This window comes from Lycium barbarum, chromosome 3 (assembly GCF_019175385.1).
Source record: "Lycium barbarum isolate Lr01 chromosome 3, ASM1917538v2, whole genome shotgun sequence".
Classification (NCBI taxonomy): domain Eukaryota; kingdom Viridiplantae; phylum Streptophyta; class Magnoliopsida; order Solanales; family Solanaceae; genus Lycium; species Lycium barbarum.
Genome location: NC_083339.1, coordinates 115,595,745 through 115,617,140, shown reverse-complemented (window position 1 = coordinate 115,617,140; position 21,396 = coordinate 115,595,745). Strand labels below are relative to the sequence as shown.

Here is a 21,396-nt window from a genome sequence, read left to right as displayed (position 1 = left end):
GAAAGCCAAAGGGAAGCCATATAGATTGACTGTCTTCACTGTTGGCTTAAGCTCTTTCGATAAATAGTCAACAGTCAACTTGAAGATTTCCCGGCCCCATCCATGATTGTTGAATGCCTCATAGTCCTCCGCAAGTTTAAGCAAACCAAGTGGTATGTTAAGACTTGTATCTTTTGTCATAAGAACACAGTGCATAAACCAAACTAAACACAAGGACTGCTTATGCTTTTTTAACATGGTTTTGGACTGCAAATCTACAAACAACTTATCTCCTTTGTATCTTTTTCCAACTAACTCCACCAAACCAGTTTCACTCTTATCTTTTCCACCCTTTCCTACTTTCTTGGCTTCTTTGGCTGTCTTGCTAGTCCGGGCTAGCTTATTCAATACAACAGTAAGAAGCTCACAAGGATGACATCTAAGGCCAGTAACTATGACAAACTCTTTCAAGCCAAAGCACACCGGCATGCCACAGTAATTAATCCAAAGTTCATTCTTTGCATCATAAAGAATTATACGCTTCATAAGTCCATATACCATTTTCATTTGAAACCGTGCACCGGTCTCTTCAGGCAGATCCAAATACACCCCAAAATAACTTTTCCTAAAGAAATCCTCCAACCCATGCTTTTTAAGAATTAGCCTAAACATATCAAAGTTCTTGCCCATGCCTGATTTGACCGTAAGATCAACGGTCAAATCATTATTTTCATTCAACGGCATCCTCACGACATACTTGTAAATACTGAAAACCTTGACGACCTCGTCAATGGAAGGTCTGTTATGATCTATGTCCAATCTACTAGAAGATTCTGCAATTAAATTGTCATTCACACTATTTCTCTTCTTTGTTCTTAATTCAGCTATGAACGTCGACAAGTGAACTGTATTTTCGGAAGCACTATCCTTTTCATCATCTTCATCCACTACATCTCCTTCATCTACTCCATCAGCAATTTCTTCAGCTTCTAATTCTTCTTCACTTTGTTCATTTGTATCTACTGTTTCTTGGCTCTGTACTTCATCTCTTTCTGAGGATTGATTGTCAATTTGGTTGTCTCTTTCCTCTATATTTGCTGATTTAACAATAGATTTTGTTAAATCAGCAAGATTCTCTAATGATGATTGCACTCTAGATTTTTTATTATCCCTATGACCCTCAGTTGATTTATCAACGTCTCTTTTGGCTGGAGACATTTTATCTACACACAGGAGAAAAAAAAAAGCTTCAACTGATTAGTGCATCATCCAAAGTAAACAGATAATAAGAAATGCAGCATTTGATCAAACAAAATACAACAAGTAACATAATTCCCCAACAACTGAAGCATTTGTTGCAACAAGTGAATAGGTTGTTGCAACAGATTCTTCAGTTGTTGAATAAGTGATTAAGTTGTTGGATATCTTCTACAAACATAACCAAATAACTGAAGCAATGTCCAATAGATTTATAGTTGTTGCAACATATTGTATACTTATTGCAACAACTAAAAATCTGTTGGACATCTTCTACAAACGGAACCAAAAAACCGAAGCTAAGTCCAACAGATTTGTAGTTGTTGCAACATATTGTATACTTGTTGCAACAAGTGTATAACTTGACAACTAAAAATCTGTTGGATATCTTCTACAACAGAACCCAAAAACTGAAGCTATGTCCAACAGATTTGTAGTCGTTGCAACATATTGTATACTTGTTTCAACAACTAAAAATCTGTTGGATATCTTCTACAAACAGAACCAAAAAACTGAAGCTATGTCCAACAGATTTGTAGTTGTTGCAGCATATTGTATACTTGTTGCAACAAGTGTATAACTTGTTGCAACAACTAAAAATCTGTTGGATATCTTCTACAAACAGAACCAAAAAACTGAAGCTATGTCCAACAGATTTGTAGTTGTTGCAACATATTATCTACTTGTTGGCACAAGTGTAGAAATTGTTGCAACAACTAAAAATCTGTTGGACATAGCTTCTAAAAATCTGTTGGACATAACTTCTATAAACATAACTAGATAAATAGTAGGACAAAACAAAAAAATCATTTGTTGGATATCTACTTTAAACCCTGAACCATACCAGGACAACAACAGAAAAAAACCATTTAATTCACTACAAACACACAACAACAACAACAACAACAACAACAACAACAACAACAATAACAGCAACAATATGGATTTTATCCAAGCTTTTCCTAAACATTGAACCAAACCAAAACAACAAGCATCTACTTCCAAGACCACAACAAAACCATCTACTACAGACACACAGTCATATAAGTTAAACAAAATACACGAAATGTATGTGCAATAATTGTTTATCCTTTCTTTTCCTAAACCATACCATAACAGGACAACACCAACACCAACACCAACACCAACAACAGTATTTCACTACAAAATACACCAAATAGAGGTTTTTAAAGCAAGCAACCTCAGCAAATGTCTGCAACTGTCAAACAAGTGCTGAAGTTGCTGCAGCAAACTTACTCATCTGTTGTAAAAAGTCAACAAAATTGCAAGCCATTTTTTCGAAATCCTAAGGAGAACAAGAACAAAAACATCACAAAAAAACATAATTTGAGAACAATGTATGCTATTTACAAACGCAAAAACCCCAACAAGTTAAACAAATACCCCAAACAGGGGTTTCTCAAACATGGAACAACTAAATAAACAACATTGAAGACAAACCCATGTTCTTCTTCTTCTTTTCTACAACCAAAATCATCAATTTCTACCAAATAACTTTTGGAACAAGTGAAACAAAAACTTTACCTTGATATTAAAGAAGAAGCAGCAGCAGCGGCACCTACATACGAGGGTGAAGAAGAAGATGACAAGAAAAGAGGAGAGATGAGAGACGTCGAAGTGAAGGAGATTAATTGTTTGCTTGGAAGTTTTGATTTTGAAATATGGAAGAAGTGCGAGGGAGTTGTGGGGAGGGAACGGTTTGGGATGTTTTGAATAATGGGTGGGTGTTTTAGTATAATGGGTGGGTGTTTTGGGTTTTTTTGTATTTTGTAAAAATTAAGAAGTTTAAAAAATTACATTTTGGACCCCAATTTTCTTAATCCCAAATTTAATTGGGTTTTGATGTGGGATGACCCCCACACGTCACCTTTGGTAATTTGAAGACTTTTTAGTCACCTTCACACTTCAGTTAATTCTTCGAAGAAACTTCCTGATGCCATTATTCAATACTTGGAGTCTAGAGCATGACCGGAAGCAGCTCATTATGCTAATTTTATTTAGTACTTATTGTGATGTCAACTTACTTCTGTGATGTTTTCTCATGTTCAGCATTGGTTTTTTTAACAGCTGAAAAAGTTGAATGCTCTAGTTTCATGCTATCATGGGCTGTTAGTTGAGACTTGAGACTAATCTCTAATGTTTGATTAGGTTGATCTTGGTGCGTGATCTACCACTAGTTCGAGGGTTGATATGGAAGGTGTGAACGTTAAAAAAGTGGGACATCTATTTGAAAATATTAGCAGCTTTGTTCGCCAATGTATATTTTCTGTGCTTGACGTGGGTCCTATTCCTAGTCACATTGCTTTCGTTATGGATGGAAACCGTAGATATTCTAAGAAACAGAACTTGTTAGATGGGGATGGACATAGGGCAGGATTCTCAGCTCTTATCAACATGCTAAGATATTGTTACGAGCTTGGTGTAAAATACAAAACTGTTTATGCCTTCAGCATTGATAACTTCAAACGAAGGCCTGAAGAAGTTTTATCACTGATGAGACTGATGCAGGAAAAGATTGATGAATTAATTAAAGAGGAGAGCATAATAAACCGCCTTGGGATTAGGATTTACTTTAAAGGGAACCTAAAACTTCTGAGTGACCCTGTCAGCTCAGCAGCCGAGAGGGCTATGGTAAAGACAGCATGTAATTCAAAAGCTGTATTATATATTTGTGTTGCCTACACTTCAACAGATGAGATTGTGCATGCTGTTCAAGAATCTTGTGAAGAAAAATGGGATGAGATTAGAAAACGAGAAGCAATTAATGCTGGCGGCAATTTAATTGGACCCAAAGAAAATGGGAAGGACAACGATGAACACCTTATTGGTGTGACAAATGTTGACAGACATATGTACATGTCAGTTTGTCCTGATCCAGATATTATTATACGGACTTCTGGAGCAACTCGGTTAAGCAACTTTCTTTTGTGGCAAAGTACACATTGTCTTCTTTATTCTCCCGCTGCACTATGGCCTGAGATTGGTTTGAGTCATTTGGTTTGGATAGTTTTAGACTTCCAGAGAAACTATTTGTATTTTTTTTTTATATATATTATCCTTATCAGCTATCACTGTGTCATCGATGAAATTGTTTCTTTCATTTGTCAACTTACAATGGCTTCGAAATCTGTTAGAGTACTAATGGTTGGTGGATTTTACAAAGATGATCAGTTATTGCATTTATAGTTAGTATCTTGCGTCGATGGTTGTCAAGTTGATCTCTTAGTTAGCAAGAATTCACACATCAAATGAGAAAAAGCCCCTACATTTTGATCCAAGCCATTTTCAGTGTCAACAATCATTGGGCTTAAAGTAAGAAAGGCAACTAAGACAACTTGCTTGGTCGCAAAGGCGGATCCAAAATTTTTAGTTTATGAGTTCTGACCCTTAATCTTTGTTTGCGTATTGGGATACATATTAAATAAAAAAATTTAATACCATTACAAGGTTTGAACCAAAACTACTCGATTTTGCTAAATCTGCAGCTTTAAGTCTCGCTCTGCCCTTGCTTGGTCGTAAGCATGTTACATTTTGATGGGCACATTTATGTGTTGTTCTAGTGGTCTCTCCTGATTTTTTTTTGTTTGATATCAAGTTTTGGTTCTACCTCCTACTGTTTTGAGACAATATTTTTGTATCTCTACTAATTTGATGTGCAATTGGCAGCTTTGCTAGCTTTCGTAAGATATCACTTAAAACATATATCTGCTTGGGTCCGGAACCAAAATGCCCCAAAAAAAAATATTTTGAACCAAAATACCCTAACAAAAAAAAAAAGTTACCAAAGTACCCATAGCGCAGTAAAATACTGCGCTATAGCACTAACGGAGACGGAGTCGTTAAGTGCTATAGCACAGTATTTTACTGCGTTATAGAAAAAAATTATTTTTTTTGGTACTTCTATAATGAAATAAAATACTGCGTTATAGAAGTACCAAAAAAAAAAAAAATCTATAACGCAGTAAAATACTGCGTTATAGAAGTACTAAATTTTTTGTTTTTGTATAACGCAATAAAATACTGCGTTATATAAACAGTACAAAAAAAAAAATTGGCCAACTTTATTTTTTGCAACACTTAGTGTTATTTTCCATACTTTGACCAATAATTAGTCGTGTGTCAAGATTCCGAAACGTCAATATTTTATATAGAACCTGATATTTTTTCTGCGTACAATAATGTAGGCTCAATACATCAAGGATACGTAAACGTTCGGATCGTCATTTTAGGGGTTGAAAAGGTGCCCGAAGTAAGTTTTGTTTGAAAAAACTTAGTGTTTTTTCCATACTTTGACCAATGATTAGTCGTGTGTCAAGACTCCGAAAAGTCAATATTTTATATAGAACCTGATATTTTTTTTCTGCGTACAATAATGTAGGCCCAATACATCAAGGATACGTAGACGTTCGGATCGTCATTTTAAGGGTTGAAAAGGTGCCCGAAGTAAGTTTTGTTTGATAAAACTTAGCTGGGGTATTTTGGTTCAAAATATTTTTTTGAGGATACGTAGACGTTCGGATCGTCATTTTGGGTACTTTTGTAACTTTTTTTTTTGTTGGGGTATTTTGGTTCAAAATATTTTTTCGGGGGGCATTTTGGTTCTGGTTCTGAAATCTGAATTGCTATTTTGCACGTCTGTGATATTCAAGAAAGCTGTTGCCCTTTTTCAGTTACCCACTTCTCATTGTTAAAATTTTTAGAGTTAGTAATAAAACTTGGGACAGTTTTTCTCTTTCTTACTTGAAATAAGAAGCTAAATCTGATTATGAGTCATGAGTCTAAGGCTGTCCGATGGGACGGGGGACGGACTTAAGGGGATAGGGGGACCAGGACAGAAGTGGGATGGGATAGCGGGGACGAAACACTAGTCCCATCCCATCTCACTAAGGTTACGGGACGTGATGGGATATTCCAACTCACTCACTGGACAACCTTAATTATGACAATGGGTGGACTAGTCATTTATCTTTATAAAACTTCTTTGGATGCGTTAACACAAAATAATTATTTAACTCAATAATCGCATTTATAGTACATGAAGATGTTTTTGTTTTCCTCCTATTTGTGTGAATTCCACTTTTAGGATTCCAAAAACAAGCAGAAATTTAAGCATAAAGTCGTTCTTATTTCTAAACGAGACAATTGTATTTTCTTTTAAGAGAAAATTACACCCTATGTTAATTAGGGTACTAATGTTACCATCGGAAATGTGTACTCCTAAGTCCATAGTCAAACTTTACACTAACTGAAACCCAACACCCAGCACAATAAGCATATACAATTCTGTAACAGATGATCACTTTGTGATATTGTGGTGGATCCATACAATGGCGGATCCATATAGAACAAACCCAAACTCTCTCGAATCAGAACACATGTCGTTCTTTCTTTCTTTCTTAATTTTCTTCAAGCTAGTTCATCTGCTACTCCGGCGACTGGTTTATATCACCGATCGACACCAGAGTCATCTTCTAGTCTCTATTTCTCCGATCCAGGTCGATTTTATGCCGCTGGTGAATTCAAAGAAGGTGTTGAGAATGTATTTGCTTGTGCTGGCCTCGGGAACTGTGACGCTATGATATGGGTGTATATGGGGTTCGCCGGAGGTGGTTGAGGTTTGTGATGGAGAAATCGCGGGGGGGGGGGGGGGGTAGTGAGTGTATAATAGTGTATAATATAGTATATGGGTGTATATAGGTTAAAGCTTTACAATGTAAGTTTTGGGTTATTTTCTTGTAATATAAGTGACCAAATTATATATTTATGAAATTTCCCCTTCTTTTAATGTTCGACAGGGACAAAAGCACAGGTAATATGACCTTTTGCCTATATGTTTAAAAGTATAGGACGAACAACGCACAAATAAATAACGCATAAAATATTTTAGGGTGTAATGAATAAACAACTCAAGATATTCGTTATAACTCGTTATAATGCCTAAATATGTGTTGAAGTTCCTTTCTATTTTTGGGTTACTATTAAAGATCGGGGCTTTCAACTTTCTAACAAAAAGTCATGACCAATATGAATGGATTTTATGGGCGTTTCATTGTTTCGGTGATCTTGGGTGTTGGTTGTATCATCTGGTACAGCTTCCACTGTTGGTCGATTACAACAACAAGACCTTGAGGGCATTGTATATCCAAGTCTTGTCAGAATGTCATCCAAAGGAAGTTTGCAATGCCTTGCCTTGCCATTTGACCTCTTTTCCCGTGTGACTAGGAATGCTCAGTGATAACCTCTCAATTGTCACCGCCTAGCCTCGTGGCGCGCTCCTTCCCCACCCCGGGATCAAAATCTTCTTAACCGGACTTTTGTTGCTCTCCATGGAGCTTTTGGCCTAATAGGTTTCATGTTACATCAATTCGAGCTTGCTCGATCTGTTCAATTAAAAAAAAATGCAGTTTCATTTGTATACGCAATAATTCATAGATGATATGACTAAATACGTGGGCTATGATGTTGAAGTTGAACAAATCATTTTTCAATCCTATCTCTGATTAGCGATTACAGTAAAAAGACTTGTTGTTATCCTTAAGCTGCATTCTATTAGTTGATTCTATGACAATTCTGAAGTAAAATCACAAAATAGCACATATTATGAGTGATTAGATTGTAATAATGATTAATAAAATTACAAGGAATAAATTTTAACTGTCGAAGTTAATATTTCTAATACCTAACAATTAATTATATCAAAGAATTTTGGTTAGGAGAATTAATTACTATAGATGAATTACAAGAGATTATATTGATAATGTTGTCGTACATTTTGGATTTCTAGTTGGCGCATTTTGTTTTGTGCTAGGACAGATGCGCCAATTTAAGAAGTTCTTCAAACACTTTTCCCATTGGACTAACATTTTTGCAACTAATTATAGCTACAGATGTCAGCAAATATTTTATTACTATACTATATATAAGGGCAAACTTAGGGACTTTTGTAGTCCTCACAAGAATTTTCATTTTTTTTTAAATTTTTAATTAATTACTTTTAGGTCCTAATCTTATTTATTTAAGTCAAATTTATTTATTTTTGTTTTCAAGGTCTACTTTTCAAAATCTATCGAACCTCCTACATCATTTTTCATCTTTTTTGGTTTTCCGTTTGGTGTTCGATATCCACATTTGAGCCCAATTAATCTAGATAATTTGCACTGTATCGCGCTCATTTGAGGGAAGCGCTCCCTCCAAAGATTTTTTCCATATCCATGTTCTAACACCTAATCCCTAATTAAGGGAGGAGCAGCTCCATCCGCTGCACAAGTTAAATTATGTATTTGTCTTAAAAGTTCATTAACTATGTATAAATTATTTATTTAGAACTAAATAACTTCGGAAAATTAGGATACATAACTTATAAATGTCAAATTCTGACTCCGCATTTGATTTGAAGTAAATAATTTCATCAAAATGAAAGTTAAAATATTAAAGGAGTGGAATGAAAGTTTTGCTTTCACATATTGAAAATATACTTATACAAAATTTAATTATTACTAACGTAATTACCCACTTGACTACAATGGGTATATGGTTATTGTTGTTGTACACTTGTACTAACACAAATTATATTTCTTTAATTAAAATATCTACTTTTACTACTATAAATAAGGGCAAACTTAGGGACTTTTGTAGTCCTCACAAGAATTTTCAAATTTTTTTAAACTTTTTAATTAATTACTTTTAGGTCCTAATCTTATTTATTTAAGTTAATTTTTTTTTTTTTAAGGTCTACTTTTCAAAAGCTATCGAACCTCCTACATCATTTTTCATGTTCTTTGGTTTCCTGTTTGGTGCTCAATATCCGCATTTGAGCCCAATTAATCCAGATAATTCGCACTGTATCGCGTCCATTCGGGGGAAGCGCTCCCTCCAAAGATTTTTTCCATATCTATGTTCGAACCCCTAATCCCTAATTAAGAGAGGAGCAGTTCCATCCGCTGCACAAGTTAAATTATGTATTTGTCTTAAAAGTTCATTAACTATATATAGATTATTTATTTACAACTAAATAACTTCAGAAAATTAGGATACATAACTTATAAATGTCAAATTTTGGCTCCGCATTTGATTTGAAGTAAATAATTTCATCAAAATGAAAGTTAAAATATTAAAGGAGTGGAATGAAAGTTTTGCTTTCATATATTGAAAATATATTTATATGAAATTTAATTATTACTAACGTAATTATCCACTTGTGGAACTACAATGGGTATATGATTATTATTGTTGTACACTTGTATTAACACAAATTATATTTTTTTAATTAAAATATCTACTTTTATATCTTGAGTTAAGTTCGGGCCTCACATAACTAGTACTCTATACGATTCATGCACTGCGTTAACGCTCTTTTAACGTATGTCCTAGAAGGAACGAGGTTAGTTAACACAAATATGTTACAACTTAGAAGTTTGACCAAGGATAAGTTTTCTCTATTAAAAAGTTGAAAGTTGTATATTGTTCGTTATATTTCCATTAAATGGGCACGTGTTGGCTTTCAATAATATTGACTACGTCCCTCTCCAAATTTACTGTTTTGAGTTCATTTTGGCGGCCAAAACTATGAACCTTGACCATTTAATTATGTGATGTGAAATATAGCTTATTTTAGTTTTAACTAATTTTGTCCTAATTCAATGAGTGTCCACCATTATATTTTGAATAATTTCAATGTATCGTTTTTTATTAAATGTCGCTTTAAAAGATAAAAGTAACTGTTGAAATCACTAAATTGAACGAATGCCCAAGAGTTTAGTCTATGTGCTACCTTCTTAATTTATTTTTTGCTCCCTTATTCCCAACTCCAATTACTCCTACATTTTTTGAGTAGCAACATGACCATTTGCATTTACCAGTTACCACCAATAATCACCGGTGGAACCCACCTTCCTCCTTATTTCAGCGAAGTCTGGCCTGTGCCACCAAACCATATGGAAAAAAAAGAAAGTGAGTAACCTTTTTATCTTAAAATGTTACTCTATGCTCCTCCCCAATCTATTTTACTTATCGTTCTTACTTAAAATAAATGGTCCAAAAGAGCAATTATGATTTTAGATAATCAAGATATAATTAGCTATTAGTTTCTACCTTTATCCTTAATAAATATGGAGAGAAATTAATGTGGAGAAAAAAAGAGTAGTATTAAGTTGAGATCAAAGAATAAATAAAAATAATTTAGTCATATTTTTAAGTGTGAGGTGGGTTACTTCCGATACTTTGAGGCCAAGGATGATTATGCCATAAGATTTTTTTTTTAATTTCTTAGCCTTATATATTATTACCAAAAAAAAAAAAATCATGAAAAACTCAAAAAGATTTTATTTTGGTTTTTCTTTTATTTTTTCGTTTATAGTTTTTTTTTTTTCTCATTAGCGGCATACATCATCAGCCCCCTTTGGTTTTCTTATGGCCTCAGTTTGGCCTCGGTTCTTTCCCGAGAGGGGGCCTTTGAACGGGGTCATGTTTTTTTTTTTAGGATTAACTTTTTTAGGAGTAGTAAAGGAGAGAGAAGAAAGACCCTTTTTGACTTGTTTGATACTAGCATATTTGGGCCCGAGCGTAAGTAGTACTTTCCTGTGAGAGCTTGAGTAATGAAAAAGATAGCAGACTTTCTGACACCTAGGCTCAAGATAGTGGCTCTGTATATAGCTTATTCTTACTTTGTAGTTCGTCATGATTCTATCTGTCCTAGAGTAGAATTGATTCATCTTGATTGAGACTTGTGCCATGTGTGGTGAGAATTTCTTGTATATATTCCATGTTTTGCATCTTAGTCTAGAACATGTCCTGCATGTTATTGAAGCCAAAAAAAAAGTGTTACTCTGTTTTCAAGATGATAATAGGCTTTCATTGATATGTCTTGTAAATTTTTAGCCTTTTCAAAAATTCTACCATTAGTTAGCCCTTGAGCTTGTAGCCTTTTGTTTGTTAGCCGTATGTTTGCCTTGATCCTTTTGTTTGAATCCCTAGTTTTTGCACCCCGCTTCCTTGAGCACTGTAGCTTAGACTGTGATATAATTAATAAATCTAAAGAAAGAGATGATCAAGTGAAAAATGGTAACTAATGATAGCTGCAAAGTGATGAAAAAGGCCTCGTAGAAAGAATATGGAGAAAAAAAATAAGAAAAGAAAAAACAATTGAAGCGTTCTTGATATGATGAGAATTACTAGTCAAAATAGTTGATGAAGAGAGGGCTGAAAAATGAGGTTAAGAGATGAAAATAATGGGTGACGAATTCTAAAAGTGCAAAGTGCTTAGGGAAGTGTAAGTCACAATTATATAGTTTTACTACCCATCCCCTAACCAACATTACAACCCGTTAAAGTCCTATTTGATTTTATTCGAGCACACTTAATTAGTAGAGATGTACATAATGGGAAAGCCTATGGTTATTTGTGCATACATGTGAATTTCTTTGTGAGTGCGAAAATTGTTCTTTGATACTAAGTCCTTAATTTACATTCATTCTTTGATTTGAGTGTGTGGACTATTTCTTCTTTTGGGGGCATTTGTTTCATGATAGATAGGTGATGTTGTTAGCTTCTTTAACAGAGTAGGTGAGCGAGCTTAAATTTGATGAGTTAGAGTCCTTCTCTGAGATTAAGAGGTTAGAAGTTGTCATGATCCAATTTCACAAAGTCGCGCGGACACCTACCTATCCCACCTTGGTAGGCAAACCCTTAACCCAACATTCACAAAAGCAGTATAAATAGTGAAAGAAGATAAAGTAACGAAGTCTCACATATGAGAATATAATAAATGTGGAAGTAAAATAAAAAATCACCCCAGTATCTGGTTTGGTCATGTTATACAAGAGCATCTAACTAAAATCTATAAGTCTGGAAGTAATAATAATACATCAATTGTCTCAATAATGTCTCAGAATAACAAAGTAAGACATAATGGAAGAGGAGTCTTCGGGTAGCGAAGCGTCCACATGCTCACCCCAATAGACCCGAATCCGCAATCCTCGAATATCAGCCACGAGGGGTAGAAGTATATCTATCCTGGTACTCTGTATTCATAAAAGAATGAAGCAAGTGCAGGTCAGTACAAACAACAAGTACTGGTAAGTATCATAGGCCGACTAAGATTAGATAACATATACCAAGACAATAAAGTAAGATAAATAGGTAAATCCACAAGGTATAAGTCAATCACGAGCCAGAAACCAATTACAATTCATCACCTATGTTATGGCATCTAAACCCAACTGTACCAAGTCTCAATATATCCAATCTGAATCCATCAATCGCAATACATGTCACGCGTATAATGCCCAATTGGGCCAAGTCTCAGTATATCATTGCCGAATCTGTATATCACAATGCCTACCACAGGTCTAAGCCTAAATGTACCAGGTCGTAGTATATCAACACCGAATCCGTATATCATAATGGTATCACAATAAATCACAGGAAGCCAAATGAGACAATGCAATGCAATAATGTATGATATTTGAATGCAATGCATATGCACTGTACACATGTACTCCGATGATGGAACATCACATCTCGGCAGCACAACCCATGGGGGACCCCCGAAGTCCATGTACCCTCACGATTCCAACTGAGCCCACCTCATAACGGTGTTTCTTTGTATATCATCAATGTTTCAACAGTATATCATGAAGGATGGGAATGCGTGCAATATATGAGTTCAATGTCAAAAATCAAATCAATATCAACAGTACCATACATGGGCACACCAATAATATCAATCACAATAAGCCATAATAGAATCACTATCCTCGTCTCAAAACAGTAACAAGTAAGGTGCTACAATTCATCATCAAGATATATCACTAGTCACCAATATCTACTATCTCCACGTGATAACAATAATAAACAAGATAAGTCACAACACAACGGAGTGGCTGGCCCCCAAATCATACAACAAGGCCTAACCTAAGGCTATATCCAACCCAACTTCATACCCTAAGGTTTACATGTAGTCTCTAACAATAATATCTAAATATACATTTCGCTAATCGAAGTCTCACCATAAGGTAAACCATAACCTACCTAGAAGGTCGAACAGCAAAGTCTCCGATAATCACACCTTAGTCTTTCCTTTCCTTTGAGCCTCGTGGTAATGGAAGTCTAATCATATCCGAAATAAACAATTAGAATCAAGAAGAACATCAATTAAACCTTACTTCTATTCAAGACCTAAATTCGCAACTTATGGAATGAGGTTTATGAACTAGAAAGGTGAAATTAGGAATCTAAAGGTTTCAACATGAAATTAAGCTCTAGGTGATCAATTCCCATCAATTATAAGCTAGAAGAACCAACAAATTACTTAAATTCGGACTTTAGGCAAAACCCCCATATTGGGGGGATAAATCCTAACTCCAAATCTATAATTTAGGCACTAATTAGGAAGAAATCATGCAATAATAGGTTCTAATCATCAATTCCATGCTTAATGAAGCTAACCCAATCAATAAATCAAGATTTAGAAGCCTAGAAAGAAGAACTCCTTGACCCTTTTAATCATCAAACCCTTAAGGAATATTCATGATAATGAAATCCTAAGGTGATCATGCAAAATGGAATAGCAAAGAAAATAGAAAAACTTACCACAAAGAGTTTCTCTCAAGAATCACCTTGAAAAGCTCTCAATAACTCTAAAGTCGACGTAATAAAAAATGAGGGACTTAGGTATTTTAATATTCATTTAATGAAATAATCTACCCGATATCGCTTCTGCGACAACAAGACCGCTGCGACCGTCCGCTTCGATGACCACTCGGACCACCACGGCGATCAGCCAACATTTACACTTGGCCGTTGTTGCGGCAAGTCCACCGCTATAGTGGTGCTACTGCTGCAGTAATGGTGCCGTTATAGCTAGAATCAGAACCAGAAATTCCCAAAAACACAATCTCAACCCGAAACCCGACTATCACCCGAGGCCATCTGCTGACATACTATACATGCAGGCATACATAAAAACACGCTACAAACGCACCCGTGGCCTTGGGAATTCTTAACGGAGGTCCAGTTGACTGAGTCAACCCCCGATACCTCAAATCAACTTCCCAACCCAAGTCCTAAAATGCACCCGAGTGGATTGGGAACCGAACCAAATATGCGCACAAGTTCTAAACAACCATCCGGACCTCTCGGAATCGAATTTTCTATAAAGATCTGTTTACCCAAAAGTCAACTTTGAATCAACCCTTTTTCACTTTAAGCCCAACTTCCCCAAAACTTACCCAATCAATTTTGGTAACCTCGGGAAGCATGCCAACGGTCCCCGGGGGCCAAATATGAGCTACTAAATCTCAGGAAGTGTCAAAAGCGTCAAAAAAGCAATAACGACCAAACGGGTCGTTACAGAAGTTTGTTGTTTGTTTGTTAACTTGGATATCTTGCATGATGATCAAAAAGTATATGTTTGATGAGATGAGTTATTATAGGGGCCTAATTGTTGGTATCAACCAACGTGGTGGTGTTCCTAGGCTTGATTTATTGAGAGTAATTTTAATGTTTCTCGAGGACAAACAAGAGTTTAAGTGTGGGGTGGTGATGTTCGGCCTAAAATGCATATATTTAGCTATTAGTTGCCTCACATTTTGATACTTTTAATCATCTTTGAGTACTATTATATTACTTTGTGCTTAATATTATATTTTTATTAGGTAGAAATAAAGTCGTGCAAAGATAAAGAGATTTGGTGCAATATTGAATAAAAGCGGAAAATTAAGAAAATGGTAGAAAGTACACGTTGAATGGAGACATCAAGTGATATGGTGTCGTGATTAATTCATGATTGGAATATTATAAAATAGTTGGATGGAGAATAGTGCAAAAGCTAAAAAAGGAGAAGAAGGATGAAGAGCAAAGACGTACCTGGCAACGTTCTCGTTCTGCACGCAAGGCTTGATGGGTTGCAATTTATTGGGACTTAACAGTTAACGGCGGTGTTAAGTCCTTTTGCGCAGGAATTTCATGCGCAATAGGTGTTATTACAAAACCTAACACTTCTCCATTTTCAAGTAACTCTTCACCTTCTCCATTTTCATTGTTTCAACATACTTTGGCCTCCCGAAAATCATGTCTCAAAGCTCCAAAACGTTAAACTTTGCTATAAAATCTAATGTTTGTGGATGAGGTTATTATTGTAAGCTAAGAACATCAAGGACCCAAGATAATCCGGGTCGTCATTTTTGGCATTGTAAAGTGCTCGGAGTAAGTGTTTTTACAAGTTTTTTAGGGTTTAGATTTTTTTCACATTATCTACATATTTTACTTTCAAAAATTGATTTTCTTGTAATGTTTATAGGATATGAATGGTTGCAAATATTTTTTATGGGAAGAAAGCATTCCCGTCGATAAAATGGTGGCGACGAAGTTTAAAAAGCCTCTTGTTGATAGAGACACCGTAACCTCATGTATCACTAGAGATACCGTGAAGTTTGACTTGCAGTTTAAACTTATGGAAGCTCAAGAAAAAATTGAAATTTTGGAGGTTTTGCTAAAAGAATCCAAAGAAAAATAAAGTTTTTTCAAGGTGAACCTTAGGTCTATTCAACACGAGAAAAATGCTTTGAAAGAAAAACTAAAATTTTGGAAGATTATTGTGCTATCTTGTTGTTGTCCATTATTTCTATGTATTTTGTTTATTAAGTTTATTATTTCTATGTATTTTTTTGTTATTTTTATATATTTTATTTTTACTAGTTGTACGTTTTCATGTATTATGTAATCGGCACCTTTTATGTACTAATTTATTTGTGTTTTCTTTAAAATTGTGAATTGTTGAACTTTTTATGTATTATTAACTCTAGGAAGCTTACATAAATTTAATAATAGACTATAACAATCAAAGCAAATTAAAAACATACTTATTTTCTTCAAATTGATGACTTCATCAGAAATTAAAAATACAAACTAAATCATGAGTCCGGAACTTAAATGACCCAAAAAATAAGCAAGTGAACCAAAATAACCCATAATCATCATCAGAATAGAAATCTTCAATATCGTCCTGAGAATAATATTTTGGGTTTCTTAAGACATATCTTCTATTTGTAGATGTTAGTTCTCTACCCGTCAATGATGTTGATTGTTCGGCCAACTTTAGCATGTAAAATCTACAACATATTGCTAGCATTCTGTTATTTTCTTTTCTAATCCTTTGTAAGGCAACCTCGCAAGAATGTGGATCAGTTTGAGGCATGGTCATTGCGAACGTTGTTGGGATTTTTCAAGTCACGAACAAGACGTCTTGATTCAGCATGCCGATATGCTCATTCTCGCCGTAACCCGAAATAATATTCTCGTAGATCTGAATATTTCATATTGCAAAAATCATCATTACGCTCTATAAGAAGGTAGGGTTTCAAATAGTCTATCTTGAATTCATTATTATCAAGATAGCTCGATTCACCAGAATAGCTGTTATGATTTGAGCTTTCATCACCATTGCTATTCGAATCATTTGGAAGGAATACCGACCAATCTACATTTCTACTACTCAACATTGAATATTTTTTAGTTTAATAACAAATGAAAGGCTACTTATATAGTTGCAAACCCCCAAGTACCCTTGGGGTCGTCATTATGACCATACCTATCTACTTTATTATTAAAAAAAATATTAATAGGATCATGGGGAATCATCTTCATCGGACATCTCATACTCCGAATCCCACTTGGATATACATTTAATGTATCCATGTTGACCAAATTCTACCCTGAGACAACATATTTTCATTCGATTGTTCTCTTCGCGAAAACGGTTAGGAGCAAAATTGAACTCTTATGATGTACCACGAGGCATTGTGGTAGCACGACTTTTTGGACGTTTGAGTCCAAGTGCCCTCAAGTTTTGTTCTAGCATTTCAACCTCCCTAACACGCCAATTCCACTCAGCTTTCATTGTATTATCGTATTCTTGATTGTATATGTGATTCGGGTTATTTGAGTATTTAAAATCATCCTCATCTAGTTCCCATGTCCTACTCATTGCTTCGATTATGTTTGTTGAGGTACAACATGTAATAGAACCAACATCAAAAAATTGGTTCCAAATTGACATAATAACTCATTTTAATGTGAATGCTAGTTGTTCATCATTCATGTTATATACTACTCCTTGATTTAGCAACACTATGCTTGCTTTTGACCCCTTTACATGACACACTTATAGTGCGCAACATTTTGATGCATAAAATATGAGTTTTCGGAATGACATCCTTGATTTGATAACACTAAGCTTGCTTTTGACCGCTTTATACGACACACTTATATTGCGCAATAATTTGATGCGCAAAATATTAGTTTTCGGAATGACATCCTTGATTTGAGAGTACTATGCTTGCTTTTGACCGCTTTATATGACACACTTATATTGCGCAACATTTTGATGCACAAAATATGAGTTTTCGGAATGACATCCTTGATTTGATAACACTATGCTTGCTTTTGACCGCTTTATATGACATACTTATATTGCGCAACATTTTGATGCGCAAAATATGAGTTTTCACAATGACATCCTTGATTTGACAACACTATGCTTGCTTTTGATCATTTTATATGACACATTTCTACTGTGCAACATTTCAATGCGCAAAATATGAGTTTTCACAATGACATCGCTTTTTTAAATGTTCACTTTTAGCTCACATTTTTTCTATTTAATATGAATTTTGGATGAGATAAAGACTCATTTATTTCATAATTTTAAGTATCTTTTTTCAAGTTCCTGAAAAGAAAAAAAAAATCCAACTCCAAAGTTCATTAAAACAAAAAAGGCAAAATACATCAAAGCACACTTAAACTATACCCAAAATGTCGAGTTCATACTTAACTATATAGGCGACCTATTACACACTTGAACATCATAAAAGTGAATTTAATACAACCCTAAAGCTGATGTGGCAAAAAAAAAGTTATAATTAATAAATAGGTGAGTGAAGTAATAAAAATAATTTTAAAATTTAATAAAAGCTGATTTTTTTCAATTTTTCTTCTCCATTTCACCACCACCCAAACCCTCCTCCTCCTCTTCTTCTTCTTCTTCTTCTTCTTCTTCTTCTTCTTCTTCTTCTTCTTCTTCTTCATTTGAGCAACATCGGAAACCCCCCCCCCCCCCCCCACTAGCCAAACCCTTCTTATTCTTCATTAAACCACCACACCCAACCCCCATCTTCTCCTCCACCCTCACTCCACCTCCACCTCCAGCACCTTCTTCCTCTACATTTAAACACCGCCATGCATCCTCGGCACTTCTCCTCCACCTTCACACCACACCAACCCCAAACCTTTCATATTCTTCATTCTTTGAACGGGTTGGACGATTCAATAGTAGGTCTCAAAGTGAGGTCACACAGGTGGTGAAATTGAAGGAAGAAGAAGAAATTGATTGAGCCATTATGGTGGTATTGGTGGTGTTTTGATTTTTGGTGGGGGATTTGGTGGTAGATAGGGAAATTTATAAGTAATTGTGATTTTTGGTGGTGGTAAGTTGTGGGTGGTCAAATCGCTGGTGGTGATTTAGCGGTTTTAATTGTGGCGGTGATGTGATCTCAGTGGTGAATTCACCTATTGATGGTGAATTTAGCTATGGTGTTGAATTTATGGTGGCAATGGTTGTGGCATGATCCCGGTGGTGGATTTGGTTGGCGGCAGACTGGCGGTAATGGTGGGATGGTTTAGTGATGAGGGAGATATTATTATTGGAGGATTTTAATGGTTAATTAGGGATTAATTAGTGTAAATATAATTAACAAAAGAAAAATAAAAGGAATAAAGAAAAGGAAAAGAATATAAATTTAAAATGTAGCAGATTTCCACCATGGCGCTGATTTGGCGGCGAGTGTGTAACACTTCCCCTTGTGCAACTGGTTGTATATGCATCAGGGTGGTATTAAATTCACTTTTAAGATGTTCAAGTGTGTAATAAGTAGCCTGTATAGTTTGAGTGTGAACTCGACAGTTTGGGTATAGTTTAAGTGTATTTGATGTATTTTGCCAAAAAAAAAGGTCTCTCCTCCTTCAACTGTTGAGGTTTATTTATTTTGGGGTGAAGAGATTCTTCATGATAATACTACTGTTTGTTATAGTATTAAACCACAATACCATGTTAAGTTTCCAACTACCTTGAATCACGAAACATTACTCAGTGCCATGCACAAAAGAATGAAAAGTAATCGTGAGTATGGATTATCTGTAATAGGCAGATATCCAATATCCATTACACCGCAATGTTTAGTGCTTTATGGGGAGTGGACTATCAATGATCATGAGTCTTTGAGGGAATATTTGAGGGTGCCGGAAGAATATAAGGGGTTAATCACCCTCAATGTTCTTGAAGTGTATGTTGAAAAGATAGCTCACAGTCGTAGTGAAGTCTTGGCCAGGACTATTCAGGAAGTCCCTCAAGTTCAGCCTACTCATGGTAACACTTATACGGACTTGAGTTCTTATGGAGACATTTTGAGTGGTCAATTGTCGCTGAAAACTCTAAGCCAGCAATTTAATCAAAATTACTGTGAAAATTGGTAAATATCCATTTTTTAATTATTATTTGTGTATTAACACATATTTATTTTATTATATGTATGGTAATAGTAATTTTATTTTGTATCTTTTTAGGGGTTATACACCTGATATGAGTAATATTGGGCAATTCTCTCAGTTCGGTGCAGCTGACTATTATCGGTGGATATACTTTTTACTAATTAAATAATATAAGTGTTTTGATATTTAGTATTTACAATACTTGAACTGCCTCTGTAGTGAAAATTATTCATAAAACTCGCCAGTGGTACCAAACGTTGATTTCGGTGTGTTGATCTTTCTTCAAACCCTGACAATAGTGATCATTAGCGGTAGGTTCATCATCTTGACATTAAATAATCCACATATATTTTGCTGTTGGTATTTATAATATGGTACCCATTTTTCGTGTAGGAATAGGCCTTTACTAGATGGTGATGATTATCTAAATCATATAGAAACATCATCGAGTGATAGCGATGATATACCGAATGCAGAGGTATCTGATGATGATGATGACGACGATGACAATGAGGCTGATGTTCATCCTCATATGCAGGAACAACATTCAGTAGAAATGATGCAAAGTCGGCCAAATCAGCAAGAACCGTTGGCCGGAAGCCCAATTCACCAGCACGTACCGATGGTCGAAGCCCAATTCCGTGGCATTCTGACATGATTCCATATCTTGACAATCTTCAAGGTCGTGTTGATGCTTTTGTCTTCACCGGAGAAGAAATCCAATTCACCAAAAATTATGGAAAGAACCGGTCGATCTTGTAAGGGATAAAGTTCACCTTGCAAAAGGCATGATGTTCAAATCCAAAAAGGCATTGCAAAGGGTTGTCAAAATTTATAGCTACAAGGAAATGAGGGAGTTTTGGGTTGATGATTCAACCCGAAAGATATGGAGACTAGTTTACAGACAATAGTATCAAGGTTGTCAATGTATGCTTCGGGGTATTGTTAGGCATGATAGTATGTGGATTATCTCAAAATTCCACCCACGTCACACTTGTGATATGGAAGGAAATCGAGCAGATCATTTTAATTTAGATACAAATATAATTGCCCAAGTGTTACTTGTTGACGTTGCCGAAACCCCAAAGTAACTTATTTGACATAGTTCATTATAATTTTGACATCAATTAAATTATTATTTTTAAATGTTGTTTGTTTAAACTTGTCCAGGATCCCCATCAAAGATAGCATTAAAAACGTTGAGGGAGTATATTGTAAAACGATAAACAAGAGAAAGGGATATCTCAGGCGTAGGTGCGCTTTTGAGATGATTTATGGTACATGGGAGGGCTCTTTCAAGCAGTTGCTGAGGTATATGGCAGCTATACAAAAAATTAATCCTGGTACTGTTGTAGAGTGAAAGCTCGACGCCCAATCTTGTGTGGCTGGTAATATTTTCAATTTTGTGTTTTGGACATTCAAACCATGCATTAATGGTTTTGCTCATTGCCGGCCAGTCATATCCATAGATGTCACGCATGTGTACGGGATATACGACATCAAGCTACTCATTGGAATATAAATGGATGCCAATGGTATTTCCTCTTGCTTTCGCCATTACCGCTAACTAGAGCAACGACACATGGGGGATATTTTGAC

The 21,396-nt window shown here is 35.3% G+C and overlaps 1 protein-coding gene across 1 annotated transcript; it reads left to right on the top strand.

Annotated features, from left to right (window-relative positions):
* Nucleotides 1-1,271: 1,271 nt before the first annotated feature.
* Nucleotides 1,272-21,157, top strand: LOC132631168 (dehydrodolichyl diphosphate synthase CPT3-like). Its single transcript, XM_060346764.1, has 4 exons — nt 1,272-1,372; nt 3,501-4,289; nt 20,191-20,385; nt 20,968-21,157. Exons 1-4 carry the CDS (start codon nt 1,272-1,274, stop codon nt 21,155-21,157), a joined length of 1,275 nt encoding a protein of 424 aa, XP_060202747.1.
* Nucleotides 21,158-21,396: the final 239 nt, after the last annotated feature.

Bases quoted from the DNA above. Each gene is read 5' to 3' on its own strand.
- LOC132631168 (XM_060346764.1), top strand. From the start codon at position 1,272: ATGCAGCATTTGATCAAACAAAATACAACAAGTAACATAATTCCCCAA. The intron at 1,373-3,500 runs GTTGTTGAATAA...AAATATTAGCAG, and splicing joins TTGTTGCAACAGATTCTTCA to CTTTGTTCGCCAATGTATAT. The intron at 4,290-20,190 runs GTATTTTTTTTT...TTTTTCGTGTAG, and splicing joins GACTTCCAGAGAAACTATTT to GAATAGGCCTTTACTAGATG.